The sequence below is a fragment of the Indicator indicator genome, chromosome 28 (genome assembly GCF_027791375.1).
Source record: "Indicator indicator isolate 239-I01 chromosome 28, UM_Iind_1.1, whole genome shotgun sequence".
In the NCBI taxonomy this organism is placed as follows: Eukaryota; Metazoa; Chordata; class Aves; order Piciformes; family Indicatoridae; genus Indicator; species Indicator indicator.
In genome coordinates this window covers 1,936,184-1,951,520 of record NC_072037.1, presented here as the reverse complement: position 1 = coordinate 1,951,520, position 15,337 = coordinate 1,936,184, and the positions used below count along the sequence as shown (strand labels likewise).

Below are 15,337 nucleotides of genomic sequence, written 5' to 3'. Positions count from 1 at the left end.
ACATCTGCTGGGAATTGAACACTGCAGAGAAGAGGCAGTCTGGAAGGTTCCTGGAGTGTATGGAGGATAGCTTCTTATCCCAGCTGTTAGGTGAGCCTGCCAGGGGTTCAGCCCTACTCAACTTTCTGTTTACAACTAGAGAAGGGCTGGTCGGAGATGTGGTGGTGGGAGGCTGCCTGGGGTCCAGTGACCAGGAGATAATTGAGTTTCAATATATGGTGAAACCAGGAGGGGCAGCACCAAAACCTCAACCCTGGGCTTCCGAAGGGCAGACTTTGGCTTATTCAAGGAACTAACTCGGAAAGTTCCTTGGGAAACAGCCCTTTGAAAACCAAGGGGTCCAGGAGGGCTGGACTGACTTCAAGAAAGAACTGCTGAAGGGGCAGGAACAGGCTGTGCCCATGTGCCAGAAGAGGAGCCCATGAGGGAGACAGCTGGACCAACCCTCACCTGGCTCCAACCTCCTTTCAGGGAGCTGTAGAGAGCAATGAGGTCTCCCTCAGCCTCCTCTTCTCCAGGCTGAACAATCCCCACTCCCTCAGCTGCTCCTCCCCAGCCCTGTTCTCCAGACCCTTCCCCAGCGCTGTTGCCCTTCTCTGGACCTGCTCCAGCCCTCAATGTCCTTCTTGGAGCCAGAAGCCCAAAACTGAACCCAGTACTCAAGGTGTGCCCTCACCAGTGCCCAGCAGAGGGGCACAATCCCCTGCTCCTGCTGACCACACCATTGCTGGTCCAGGTGAGGCTGCTGGTGACCTTCTTGGCCAGCTGGGCATCCCCTAGCTCATCTTCAGTCACTGTCAACCAACACCCCCAGGTCCTTTTCCACCAGGCATCCTTCCAGGGTTACTTTCTAGACTTGTTCCCTTTTCCCTCATGCTGCAAACTCAGCAAACCCACACTACAGTGCCACTGCCACTGTGAGACCCCTCCCTGCAACACCCAACCCCTGTGCCTCAGTTCAGCAGCCATGGAGACCTGCTCAATGTTCCCTTCACTGCTCACCTGCCTCTGAGGTCAACTCCTTGGGCTTCATTTACAGCAGCCTCTCTGAGGCTTCACAGACAACTCAACACGAGCTGGGGCTGGCTCATGGGGTCTGCTGGGGCTCAGTTATGGAGTCTGGTGACACTGGCTTATGGGATCTGCTGGGGCTCAGTTTTGGGATCTGCTGGGGCTCAGTTTTGGGATCTGCTAGCACTGGCTTATGGGGTCTGCTGGGGCTCAGCTTTGGGGGTCTGCTGGGGCTCAGCTTTGGGGGTCTATCTCCTTCTTCATATAATCTCAGCCTCACTCACAAATTATTGGGTGGCTTTCACAACAATCAGCAACCAGCATAATCCAAAGAAATGAATTGTGGAGTCTCTTTCTCTAGGGACTTTCAAGATCCACCTGGATGTGTTGCTGTGTGACCTGCCATGGGTGACTCTGCTTTGGTGGGGGGGCTGGACTCAATGAGCTCCAGAGGTCCTTTCCAATCCCTAATGCTGTGTGACTAAGAGCAGACAGGTCCAGTCAGAACTAGAAACACAAGTCAAGAGGATGTTTATAGTCACAGGTCTGTTCTCCTCAACTTTCAACCAGCAGCGCCTTTGCAGAATCATAGAACAGTTTGGTTGGAAGAGACCTCTAAAGGCCATCCAGTCCAAGCCCCTCTGCAGTCAGCAGGGACATCCTCAACTAGATCAGGCTGCCCAGAGCCCTGTTGAACCTCACCTTGACAGTTGCTTGTGCCTCATCCTGCTTGATCCCTTCCCATTCATTTTGCAATTTGCTTCCAGTTTCTCTTCACTGTGGCCAGTATTCCACCCAACTCTCTTTTATTCTCTCATACAGAATCACAGAATGGGCTGGGTTGGAAGGGACCTTTGAAGGTCATCCCAGTCCAATCCCCTCTGCAGTAAGCAGGGGCATCCTCAACTAGAGGATCCTCAACTGCCCAGAGCCCTTCCTTCTCTCACAGCCATCTTTCCCTTGCTAGCAGCTCACAGAAAGCAGACATCCTTCCATACCCAGGGGACCTGCACTTCTGCCACTCCTTGGACATGGTGCAGGAGCAGGGAGCAGCAGCCACAGAAATGAGAGCAGCAGTTACAGCCAGACCCTGGGAAGCTGGATAGGACCTCAAGGATTGTTGAATTATGCAGCTAAAACTCTTCCATCTTCCACATGCTCCTTCATGAAAGCCACAACCACCACCTGCCAATTAGCCTGATATTTGCAGGCTGCAAGTCTGCACTGCACAAGGTGGCTTGGCAGGCCCCAGAAGCCCAACTGTGTGCCAGGGAGATGGGTCAGGTCCAGCCAGGCTTCAACAGGAGCAGCCTCACACCTGACAAAGTGAAAACTCTGATAACAGACAGATAAAAATAGCCAAGGGACATTTCCTTCCCTTCAGCACAAGTGTAGCTTCCACCAGCAGCACCAGTGGGGGGGCTCAGACTGTCCTGTGCAGGGTGCAGCTCTGCAGGCAGATGCTTCCCAGCATGGTGCTGTGGTGCTGCTGCTGGGGCACAGGCCCCAGCTCCCTGCTGAGAAGACAAACACCTCAGAGGTCCCTCTGCCTACGCTGCCTCCTCTTTGCTCTCTCCTTACACAGCATCCACCCCAAAACACCCCAGGCACTATGCAAACCAAAGGCCCTTTCCTGTGGGGAAGGGCCAGCACAGGACAGAGGAGGGATGAAATGCAGCCTGCAGGGAAGTGCAGCTGCACTGTGGAGGCAGCAGAGGAAATATCAACACTGACATCTGCTGATAGCTCAGGAGGCTCAAGGAAAGGGACAGGCAACAGGGCAGGTTGCACAGGTAGCAGGCAGCACACCCACATCTGGAGGGCCCACACCAGCACTGCCACTGTGCAGGCACAAACCAGACCCACACCTGGATGCTCACAGCAGTTTTTTGCTAGACAAGGAATAGAATCATAGAATCAGAATGGTCTGGGCCAGAAGGGATCTCCGAAGCTCATCCAGTCTGACCTCCCTGCACTCAGCAGGGACATCCTCAACTAAATCACGTTGCCCAGAGCCCTGTCAAGCCTTACCTGGAATATCTCCAGGGATGGGGCCTCAACCACCTCCCTGGGCAACCTGTTCCAGTGTTCCACCACCCTCATAATAAAGAGCTTCTTCCTGATATCCAATCTACATTTGCTCTGCTCTAGTTTGAAGTCATTGCCCCTGGTCCTGTCACTGCAGGCCTTTGGGAAGAGCCTCTCTCCATCCTTCCTGTAGAGGACAGGAGGTGCTGCTGCAGCTGAAGGCAGGGATGTGACAGCAGCAGTGCTACCTGAAGGGCAATCAGCAACACAAGGAATGATTTTTGCTTTTCTGGTTTAAACAAGCTGCCCTCAGACCCTCCTCCAGCTCATCTGCACCTGAAGCAGTGGAGGATGCTGACCTGAAGTTTCCTCCAGAAGGCTCTGAAACGTGCACTTGTTTGTATCAGCAAAGGACAAAGGAGGAGACACTGGAAGCAGTGAATGAGTGGGAAGAGCAAGCAGACAGGCTGCAAATCTCTGCTATTTGTGGGAGCAGTGCCAGGGGATGAGCATGGTACACCATGTACCCTTCAAAGTTGTTCTAACAACCACCTCCTGCAATCTTCCTGTGCCAAGTTAACCCAGTGACTGAGGACACCCAGCACTTATGCTGTGCAGGAAGAAGAATCCAAACCTCCTTTCTCTTATTTGTATATGTCTCAAAACACACAAGAGCCTCACAGACACACATCCCCAGGTGGATAGCTCTGTGCCTGTGTGCATACATAGATGCCAAAGTGATGCCAGGCTGAGCTTACTAATCCACTCTTAACCCTTCTGAAATGCAGGCAGTGGGAGTCATGACACAGGTTCTCCTGAAAGGACTCAGCCTGCATTTTGTAGCAGTGCAGTGTCAGTCCTGTTCCAGAAGGGAATGGCATTAAGGGCCAGAAAAGGGAAGACTACAGCTGAAGGGAATTGATGCCAGTCTTGCCTCCTGGATTTAAGTTTCACTCCTTGTGCACGTCTGGCTGTGGAACAGCTGGGAAGCTGCACACAGGTGTTACAGATTATTCACAGACTGCATTGGGTTGGAAGGGAGCCTCAAAAGGCATCCTGTCCAACCCCCCTGCACTCAGCAGGGACACCTCCAACTAGAGCAGGCTGCCCAGGGCCACAGCAAGTCTGAGCTTGAATGTCTCCAGGGATGGAGCCTCAACCACCTCCCTTGGCAACCTGTTCCAGTATTTCACCACTCTCATTGTGCAGAACTTCCTCCTGATGTCCAACTTAAATCTGCCCTGCTCCAGTTTCAAACCACTGTCCCTTGTCCTATCCCCAGAGACCCCTCTAAAGGGTTCCCTCCCAAGCACTCCTGTAGGTGCCCTAATCCAGCATTACGGCCCAAACACCACCAAAAAAATACCCAAAAGCTATCTGAAGCCCACACACAGAACACTCACAAAGCCAGCAGCTCCAGCCAGCCTTTCTGAAGAGTATCTGCATGTGCAGCAGCACAGACAGGCACACAGAGAGGCACACAGCAGGCTCCTCCATGCTGAAATCAGACCTGAATTTCAACCATGGAGGAAGAGAGAAGGGAGCATGATGACCTGCTCAAATACTTCTCAACAAGGGAAGAGATCTGATTGCTTTTGACTCAGCTTCACATCATAATACCAAACCTGGCTGGAACTCCAGAAACAGCCAACTCTGCCCTATGGGGACAGGCTGAGAGAGTTGGGGCTGTTCAGCCTGGAGGAGGCTCTGGGGAGACCTTAAGAGCAATCTTCCAGTACCTGAAATGGACTGCAGGAGAGGGACCTTGGACAAGGAGTGATAGGATGAGGGACAATGGCTTTGAGTTGGGAGAGGGCAGATTGAGACTGGGAGATGAGGAAGAAATTGTTGAGAGTGAAGCTGGGGAGACACTGGCACAGGTTGCCCAGGGAGGCTGTGGCTGTCCCCTCCCTGGAGGTGTTGAAGGCCAGGCTGGATGAGGCCTTGAGCAAGCTGGGCTGGTGGGAGGTGTCCCTGCCCATGGCAGGGGTTGGGACTGGATGATCTTTGTGGTCCCTTCCAACCTAAACCATGCTCTGAATCTGTGAGTCTGCAGTTGGCTCTTACACTCCTTACCCTGTCCAAAGGTCTTCTCACCTGCCATGGCTTTGAGACAAGATCTGCTGTGTGTTGGAGAGGCGTCTGCGGCCATGGCAGGGAGTTGGAACTGGATGAATCTATGATTTTTTTTTTGTTTTTTATTTTGGATTTGGTTTTAATTCTAAACAAAATTTCACACCAAAGCTGCTGCTAGGCAAATAAATTCTTCTGGTAACACCCTACCAAGACAGGCAGGGGAAAAATGGAAAGAGAACAACTCCTTCCAGAACCTTGTCTTCCAGCTCTGTTCTTGGACCCTTAGTAATAGAACAGATTCACAGAATGGTTTGGGTTGGAAGGGACTGCAAAGCTCATCCAGTTCCAACCCCCTGCCATGGGCAGGGACACCTCCCACCAGCCCAGGTTGCTCAAGGCCTCATCCAGCCTGGCCTTCAACACCTCCAGGGAGGAACATCCACAACATCCCTGGGCAGCCTCCTCCAGTGTCTCACTTGCAGAGTTCAGGGATGTGGCACAGAGGGTGTCTGAAGCACCACCAACATGAATCAACCTTAGCAGCTTAAGGCTTTGGCAAATGAAGCACTCAGGGTCTGAAAACATTCCATAGTAACTGGGGGAGTTTAAAAAAAAAAAGGAAAAACAGGTTTAAAAATGGACAAAGGGAACCAGCACTGAGTGGAACTTGGCCAGGGTGAGCTTGGCTCTCCAGGGGCACAGGGACACTCCCTGGCTTTGGTACTGCAAAAGCCAGAGGAGGATGATCACAGGAATCCTGATCACAAGAGCCTGACAAGTGTAATCCTGATCCTGGTGTTTCCTTTGAGGGTTACTCAGCAATTAAAGATTCCTTCCAGTCAGGGTAACATCTCCAAAGGACAATGTCCCAAACCCCTAAGGAAATCAGAAGCCATTTACAGATTCCTCTTGGTTTTCATCATTTGAGAGGAAAAAAAAAAAAAAAAAAAAAAGCTGTGCTCATTAATTGTGTTAATTAGATAACAGCTTAACATCCAAAATATTTAACATCTCCACTATTTGCAGAGTGTAAAATGGGATTTGTTCTGCAGCAGAACTGGAGAGCTGCACCACTGACAGGTGAGGAACCCCTCTGCAATCTGTCCCCTGTGCTGCCCTGCATGAACACAAACTGCAAGTCCACCAATGCCCTTCTGCTCTTGTTTTGATCTTCTGCTGCCCCAGAGTGCCAGGTGCTGGGCAATAATCACAGACTGCCAGGGGCTGGAAGGGACCTCCAAATATCATCCAGTCCAACCCCCCTGCCAGAGCAGGGTCACCCAGGGCAGGTCACACAGGAACACATCCAGGTGGGTTTGGAATATCTCCAGAGAGGGAGACTCCACAACCCCCTGGGTGACCTGCCTAGTGATGAGGGAAGTGCCAAGGACATTGTCTGCCTGAACTCTCTCCCACAGCCAAAGGCATCCTGGCTTGGGTCAGAAGCAGGGTGGGCAGCAGGGACAGGAGGCGACCATCCCCCTGTGCTCAGCACTGCTGAGGCCACACTCAGGGCAGTGCTGGAGTCACCATCCCTGAGGGCATTCAAGTGCAGTGTGGACCTGGTGCTTAGGGACATGATGTTCACACTGTAAGAGTGGACAGGGATTGGAAGAGGCTGCCCAGGGAGGTGGAGGAGTCATCATCCCTGGAGGAGTTCAAGAAACCTGTGGCCATGGCACGTGGCAGCATGGTCTAATGGCCAGGGTGGTTTTGGGTCAGTGGTTGGGCTTGATGATCTTAGAGGCTTTTCCAACCCAAAAAATTCTATCACTCCATGGTCAACAGGGCCAGCAGGGGGTAGGAACCATCTTCTCCTGACATAAATGCCCCCATCAGCTCTTCAAGTAACTACATGGGGAAGGCAAACTTTACTTCCTAACCTGTTCTCATCCCCCTGCCCTGCCAGCCCTCAGTAACAGATGCCTTTGAGTCAGTCCAAGGAACAAAACAGTTCAAGCCACAAAGCTTAGCCTTGGGAGCTCAAGCCTGAACAAGAACATCTTGTCTGAAAGCCTTCCTTCTGCAGAGCTTCCCTTCTGCAAGCACCAATGGCAGCCACTCCTCTCCCATGCAGATGGCACACAGTATTTAAAGTTCTGGAATAAAGGCAGCAAAAAGAAACACACTGAAGACCAGACCCTTGTGTTTTGTTTGTGCCCAATGCCATGGGGGCAGTCTTGGAGGGCTTTGATGGAGGAACACACCACCAGTTGACCAAAAGCCCAATTATTACCAACACCAACTGCTGACTTCGTTCCCTGTAAGCCCCTAGAACCCTCCAATTAATTTGCACTCAGGTTAAAATAAACCTCAACCCTACAGCAAGCCCTGAAAGGTTTGTAACAGATCCTGCAGAAGGGCCTAAACAAGTGTTCTTAAAAGGAAAAATGTCACTTCTCTGATGGCCTCTGTGAAGAGCAGCTCCAGGAAGCCTGGCAGCCTGAACAAATCCTCCCCCGTGTTTGCAAAAGGCAACCAGAGCATGGAGCTTCCTCCAGCAAATGGCAGCATGACTCAGGAGGCCTGGGAGCTGTGGGCTGCAAGGAGTAGATGGCATCCATGGAGTCACAGAAGTCTCCCAAATGATTCATGTCCTAACACGGATCCAGAAGAGTGACTGATGCTTGGCACAGCAGCTCTGTGCCTATCCATGCCTAGGGCCTCACCAACCAACCAGGCACTGAGACAGCTAACACCAACAAAACCACCAGAAAACAACCCCAGTCCCATCCCTGAGCAGGCTGGACAGGCTCTGAGCAACCTGAAGATGGACACGTTCCTGGGTGACTGCCCTGGGTGATCCTGTTTGCAGGGAAGTTGGACTCAATGATCTCTGGAGATCCCTTCCAAGCCCTGCCAGTCTGTCATTCTGTGTCCCTGCTGAGTGCACAGGTGTGGGACAAGATGACCTTGACAGGTCCCTTCCAACCCAAAGCATTCTACAATTCTATGTCCCTGCTGATTGCAGTTGGATTGGAGTAAATGACCTTGCAAGGTCCCTTCCAACCCAAAAGCATTTATGTCCCTGCTGAGTGCAGCTGGGTTGAACAAGATGACCTTCAGAGGTGCCTTCCAACCCAAAGCACTCCATGATTCTCTTCTATGGTTCTCAACACCACAAACAGTTAAGGCAACACTAAACATTGCACCAAAACTGGCACTAGAGCTCAGACAGGGAGGTAGAGTTCAGACCTTGGGCTGCACTGCCCCTCAAAGCTGCACTGATCACGGGGAGCTAATATTGTCCAGGTGGAAGTCCATGGATGTGGTGCAGTCACCAGTCACAGATTCACAGAATGCATCAGGTTGGAAGGTAGCCTCAGAGGGCATCTTGTTCAACTCCCCTGCAGGCAGCAGGGACACCTCCAACTAGAGCAGGCTGCCCAGGGCTACAGCAAGTCTGACCTTGAATGTTTCCAGGGACAGGGCCTCAACCACCTCCCTGGGCAACCTGTTCCAGTCTCTCCCCACCCTCACTGTGCAGAACTTCCTCCTGATGTCCAACCTAACCCTGCCCTGCTCCACTTTCAAACCATTGTCCCTTGTCCTATCCCCACAGCCCTTCTGAACAGTCCCTCCCCAGCCTGCCTGCAGGTCCCCTTCAGATATTGAAATGCAGCTCTGAGGTCTCCCTGGAGCCTTCTCTTCTCCAGCTGAACAGTCCCAACTCTCCCAGCCTGTCTCCATAGGGGAGGCTCTCCAGCCCTCTGATCACCTTTGTGGCCTTCCCTAGACCATCTGCATCTGCTCCATGTCCCTCTCGTGTTGGGGGTCCCATAGCTGGACACAGCCCTGCAGGTGAGGTCTCCCCAGAGCAGAGCAGAGGGGCAGGATCCCCTCTTCCATCTCTGGCCACACTGCTTTGGATGCAGCCCAGGCTGCCCTTGGCCTTCTGTGCTGCCAGTGCCCATTGCTGGCTCCTGTCCAGCTTCTCCCCCCCAGCACCCCCAAGTCCTTCCCTGCAGGGCTGCTCTCAACCTCATCACCCCCCAGCCTGGACTGATATCAAGGATTGTCCCAACCAAGCTGCAGGACCTTGCACTTTGCCTTCTTTGACCTCGTGAGATTCTCCTCAGCCACCTCTGCAGCCTGTCCAGGCCCCTCTGGATGCCATCCTGTCCTTCAGTCTTACCAACTGCACTACTCAGCTTGGCATCATCTGCAGACTTCCTGGGGGTGCAATCTCACTGCCTATGGCATTGAATCTCCTGCAGCCCATTCTGAAGGACATACAAACTTATTTTCAAGTTGCCAGCCAAGTGAAAGACTTCTCCCTCCTCACAAGAGAGCTTTTCAGTGCCATCAAGATGTTAGGTCAGTTTCCAGTCTGTCAGAGCATCTGAGAACGTGGTGCAGACACCAGCCTGTGACCCACCTGCCATCAGACCCCCAGGTCTCACAGGGAGCTCAGTTGGACACAGCCAGTGCTCAGGGGAAAGAGGTGAGGCAGTAGAGGGCATCCCCTTACACCAGTGGGTATCACTCAGCTGCTGGCTCACACCACTTTCCAAAGCATCACCTTCTGCAAGCAGCACAATCTTCAAAGAGCTCTTTACAGAAAGAAACAACCTTGGACTTCTCCTTCCTCATCCTCTTGATCTCCATGAACAAGAATTTCTTCCCCTAGTACTGCTACCAACTGTGGGGTTTGCTTTATCCAGAGGGCTGCAAATTCTGGCTATAAACAGATTCCACAGGAAATGTTATTTTTCAGCTCAGAAAGCAGAAGAGGGCTGGGACAACAACCTTAGAACTTCAGCAGCCTTCTAATTTTAAATACAGAAGCCAAGCAAGCCAATGCATATTTATGGTGTAGGACTCCTCTTTCAGTTGTTAACTAGGTCTGAGATACAATAAAATAAACAGAGCAGAGAAATTCCATGTGGGTAAGTATCATGAGCTGGAAATTGAAAGTTGCTTTAATAGCTTTTAATAACCACACACTCCATGAACAACCTGAGGCAGCTTTGAAGGCAGCTCTGCAAACTCAGGGGAGGTTGGACAAGACACTTCCAAGGGGTCCCAGCCAGCCTGAACCTTCCTAGGACGTTCACCCAGCTCATCCTTGAGTGATTCCTGTGATTATTCCTGAGCTATGCTACGAGGCTACACTCCTCCCACCAGGAAAGCAACCAAACCATGACACAAAGGAGCCAGGGGCAGGGCTTCTTGGGCTGCTTATGACTCAGTTTTGTCCCTCTCTTTCTTTCTAAACCAAGTCCAACAATCTCATCCATGCCTTGTTCTATACAGATGCCATTTAGAAGGCATTTTCCATCTCTTTGACTTCTGAAAGCCCTTAACTAATCATAGGATGGGTTGGGTTGAAGGGATCACAAAGATCAACCAGATCCAACCCCCCTGCCATGAGCAAGGACACCTCCCACCAGGCCAGCTTGCTCAAGGCCTCATCCAGCCTGGCCTTCAACACCTCCAGGGAGGGGACAGCCACAGCCTCCCTGGGCAACCTGTTCCAGTGTCTCCCCACCCTCACTCTCAACAATTTCTTCCTCATCTGCAGTCTCAATCTGCCCTCTCCCAGCTCAAAGCCATTGTTCCTCATCCTGGCACTCCCAGCCCTTGTCACAAGTCCCTCTCCAGCTCTCCTGGAGCTCCTTCAGGTACTGGAAGGCTGCTCTGAGGTCTCCCTGGAGCCTTCTCCTCTCCAGGTTGAACAGCCCCAACTCTTGCAGCCTGTCCCCACAGGGGAGGTCCTCCACCCCTCTGATCATCTTCATGGCCTCTTCCAGACCCTCTCCAGCATCTCCAGGTCCCTCTTGTGCTGGGGGCCCCAGAGCTGGAGGCAGTGCTGCAGGTGGGGTGTGAGCAGAGCAGAGCAGAGGGCAGAATCCCCTCCCTGTGCTGCTGCTCTCCCTGCTCTGGATGCAGCTCAGCACACAGCTGCCTGCTGGGCTGCCAGCACCTGTAGATCACCAAGGATTAACAACTGATCAGAGTAAGCTTTTGTTCAGTCTGGAGTCACCAGCAGTGTCTCAGCCAAACAGCTCCCCTGCACCCTGCCCCTTACCACTCCAATCAGGTCTCCTCGGCCGTACTCCCCGGTCAGGTGCTTCTTGCCATCGTCCATCCGGATGACAGAGCGCAGCCGCCCGTTCAGCACTATGTAGGTGCAGTCTGACTTGTCCCCTTGCCTGCAGGGGGAACAACACAGGAGGAGCTCAGTGAGGCCTCTTGGCTCAAGCACAGGCAGCTGGAGGCTTTTGATGAGCTGAGCAGCCTGCCCTCCCTGGCTAGAGGACATAGGGAAGTGTTTAACCAGTGGAGAAACAGAACGAGCGAAGCAGAAATTGAACAGGCAGCTGGTGGAGATGTGCTTGGTGTTGGAGTGCCCATGCTTGGCACACCTGGGCAAGGGCAGCTCTGGAAACAAATGGCCAGACTGCAGGAGGCCTCAAATGCACAGGGTGTTCCTTAGTGTCTAGTATGGGAAAAGGAGATGAGGTGTCCCAGCAGAGCAAAGCAGCTGCTGACTTGCTTGCTCCCTGTGGTACCATGTAGAAGCGAAACATCTCTGGGCAGTGCCAATGCTAAATTTCTCAGCCATTCCACCAGGTTGATCTGTTTGCTGGGTTTAAGGTTATTTTCTTTCTGCAGCACCCTTCAGTGTTGCTTCAGCTTGCTTGTTATTAAAATTCTTTCCTGCTGTTCCTCATCCTTGGTGTTCTCAGCAAGCTTTTGAAGTGATGTGGTTGATGAGGGCACAGACAGCTGGATGTTCTGGTGGGAGTTTCTGCATGGTGAAGGGCATGGACATCCACTGCTCAAAGAGCTTTTCAGCCTTTCTAAAATGAACAACAAAACTCCAAGGTAGGTCAGTTGGGCTGATTCAGTAGTTAAGTGAGAACAGGCACTGCCCTTAATGTTTAAGGTCCTGCACCTGGGGAGGAACAACCTCCTGCACCAGTACAGGTGAGAGGGTGACCTACTGGGAAGCAGCTCTGTGGAGAAGGACCTGGAAGTGCTGGTGGACAAGTTCACCATTAGCCTGAAATGTGCCCTTGGGGTCACTTGGGATGCATTAAGAAGTGTGGCCAGCACGTCAAGGGAGGTTCTTCTCTCCCTCTGCTCTGCCCTGGTGAAGCCTCATCTGGAGTATTGTGTCCAGGTCTGGGCTCCCCAGTTCAAGGACAGGGAACTACCGGAGAAAGACCAACAGAGGGCCACAAGGATGATGAGGGGACTGGAACATCTCTCTTACAGGGAGAAGCTGAGAGACCTGGAGCTGTTGAGCCTGGACAAGAGCAGCCTGAGAGGGGTACTGGAGTCCAACAAGGTTTTTATTCCCAGTATGACCAAGGGCTCACAGCTCCCTGGCAACTTCACTGCAGCAGACAACACACAACAATGTCCACATCTCACCTGTAAACAGCTCGTCCAGCCTCAACCTCCATCCAGTCCAGGGCAAAATCAATTTGCCTGACAAATGGAGACATCCTCTTGACAACACTGTGGGCCACACCAAGGACCACACTTGGCTGCTCCCGCATGATCCTGGAGGAAAAAACAAAGTTACCCAGGGACTGCCCCACAGCAGCAACAGGGACAGACAGGCACAGCAGCACACTGCAGCTAGACCCTAACCCTAACCCCCAAACCCTAAACTAACCCTAACCCAAACCCCTAACCCCAAACCCCTAATCTAACCCCAAACCCTAACCTAACCCCAAACCCCTTACCCAGTGCAGCTGGACAGCTGCACAGGACACTAACTCAGAAGCTGGCACAGACCCACAGACAGGTTCCACCATCACAGCTGTGCTATGGCAGTGATAATTTGGCAAAGGAGGGAGCTGCAGCCTTTTAACCTAACCCAACCCACACCTCACACAAAGATGGAGCTGACCCAGTAGCAGCAAGTCTGTGCTAGCAGGATGCCAGCTCCACTGTCTGGCCCAAGGACCTTCTAAGAGTGGGCAGCAGGATGGGTGGAAGCCATGCAGGACCAGGGAAGTGATTGTCCCCCAGTACTCAGCACTGGTGAAGCCACATCTCATATTTGGTTCAGTTTTGGGGCCCTCACTCCAAGAAGGACATTGAGGTGCTAGATCAGGTCCAGAGAAGGGAAACCAAGCTGGGGAAGGGTCTGGAGAACAGGGCTGGGGAGGAGCAGCTGAGGGAGCTGGGGATGTTCAGTCTGGAGAAGAAGAGGCTGAGGGGAGAGCTCATTGCTCTCTACAGCTCCCTGAGAGGAGGTTGCAGTGATGTGGGGGTTGGGCTCTTCTCCCTACTATCAGATGACAGAACAAGAGGAAATGGCCTCAGACTGTGCCAGGGGAGGTTTAGGTTGGATATTAGGAACAATTTCTTCCCCAAAAGGGTTGTCAAGGGCTGGAACAGGCTGCCCAGGGCAGTGGTGGAGTCTCCCTCCCTGGAGGGGTTTCAAACCTGCTGAGGGGTTTGGTGTAGTGACCAGGCAGTGTTGGGTGACAGCAGACTCAGTCCTAAAGGCCTCTTCCAACCAAAACAATTCCATGGTTCTATGCTAGCTCTAGCTCAGGAGTCACCATCCCAAGCTGCCCCTCACCCATGTCTCTTATGGCTCAGGGCAATGTTCCTGCTGTCCAGGAGATGATCCCTTCCTGCCCTGCTGCACCTCACAGCCTCTCACACGTGCTCACAGCTTCCTCTAGGTTTACATCAGGCCAGAACCTTATTCCAGCTGAAGTCTGCTGCTTGAAACACCTGCTCTGTGTTTCAAATGCTCCTTTTCCTTGTTGAAAAGACCACAAAGTACTGAAACAGCTTCTAGGAAAGCTTCTCATCTTCACACTGAATCTGTTGAGTGATGCTCACAAGTCTGTAGTAACAGAGCCACCACCTAATTCCAGACTGCTCTCAAACTGAGAATGTTCTGCCAGAGCTAACAGCAAACTGACTGTGGGCCTGAAGGAAATGGCTCTCTGAGCCAGCCTCATGACAACTGCTCATCAGTGCCTGGTTTCTCACTCTTTTTAGAGCAAAGATCATCCTGTCACTCCCTGAGCAAGCACTCCAACTCTGCTCCCCAGGAGCCAGCTGACCACACACATCTCCAGCTGGTGTACCTCTGAGGAAGTCTCATCCCCTCTGTGCACAAGAGGCAGCACAGCTCAGAAAGAAGCAGGTGAGTGTATGCAGACCTGGGATGTGAGGAGCACACAGAGAGAGATGAAGCAGCTGTCACATGTGGACACAAAGAAAAGAAAAGGAGAATTCTTCTTGAATTTCAAGGCTAACCTCAGGTAGTTCAATAAGGCCAAGTGCAAAGTCCTGCACCTGTGTCTGGGCAATCCCAAACACAAATCTAGGCTGGGTCAGGAATAGATTGAGAGCAGTCTGGAGAAGAAGGATTTGGGGGTGTCAGGTGGTGACAAAACTCCCCAGGAGCCAGCAATGGTCCCTGGCAGCCCAGCAGGCAGCTGTGTGCTGAGCTGCATCCAGAGCAGGGAGAGCAGCAGCACAGGGAGGGGATTCTGCCCTCTGCTCTGCTCTGCTCACACCCCATCTGCAGTGCTGGGGCCAGCTCTGGTATCCCCAAAAAAAGAAGGATATAGAACTGTTAGGGCACAGAAGAGACCATGAAGATATCAGAGGGCTGGAGACCCTCCTCCTCCAGGGGACAGGCTGGAGAAGAGAAGGCTCCAGGGAGACCTCAGAGCAGCTTTCCAGTACCTGAAAGGGCTCCAGGAGAGCTGGGGAGGGACTTTGGACAAGGGCTGGGAGTGCCAGGACAAGGGACAATGGCTTTGAGCTGGGAGAGGGGAAATTGAGAGTGGAGATGAGGAAGAAATTCTTTAGAGTGAGAATGGGGAGACACTGGCACAGGTTGTCCAGGGAGGTTGTGGACCCCAGCAGCAGCACAACTAAACAGACAGCCCCAGTCCCTCAACACACACAAACACCCAGCCCCAGGCTCCTTCTTAGCAGCAGAAAGAAGCTAAATAAATCCCCTGAGAACTCCAGACTGGTTCAGTTCATTGTTTTTACTCTACTTGCTTATTTAGCCCCCAAAGTGTCCTCCCACACAGGCTGTCTCTGCTGTGATCAATAAAAGCCATTTACTCCTTTTCCCTCCCTCAAGATCTGTACCTTCATACTCAATGCATTCAAAATGCACACTACCAACAGGCTGCTCTGCCTTCCATCTGGAGCTCTGTTATTTCACTCAGTGCCATAGAGCTTCTACAAGAGCATGAGCAGAGAAGGTGAAAGCCCACCC

The 15,337-nt window shown here is 52.3% G+C and overlaps 1 protein-coding gene across 1 annotated transcript in view; it reads right to left on the bottom strand.

Moving 5' to 3' along the window:
• Positions 1-15,337, bottom strand: part of PNPLA7 (patatin like phospholipase domain containing 7) — a 182,873-nt gene that overhangs the window by 117,609 nt on the left and 49,927 nt on the right. Inside the window, exons 18-19 of the mRNA XM_054393395.1 lie at positions 12,499-12,630; positions 11,147-11,270 (exon numbers count right to left, since the gene is read on the bottom strand). Coding sequence (XP_054249370.1) covers positions 11,147-11,270; positions 12,499-12,630 — 256 coding nt within the window. The remainder of the gene's footprint in view (positions 1-11,146; positions 11,271-12,498; positions 12,631-15,337) is intronic.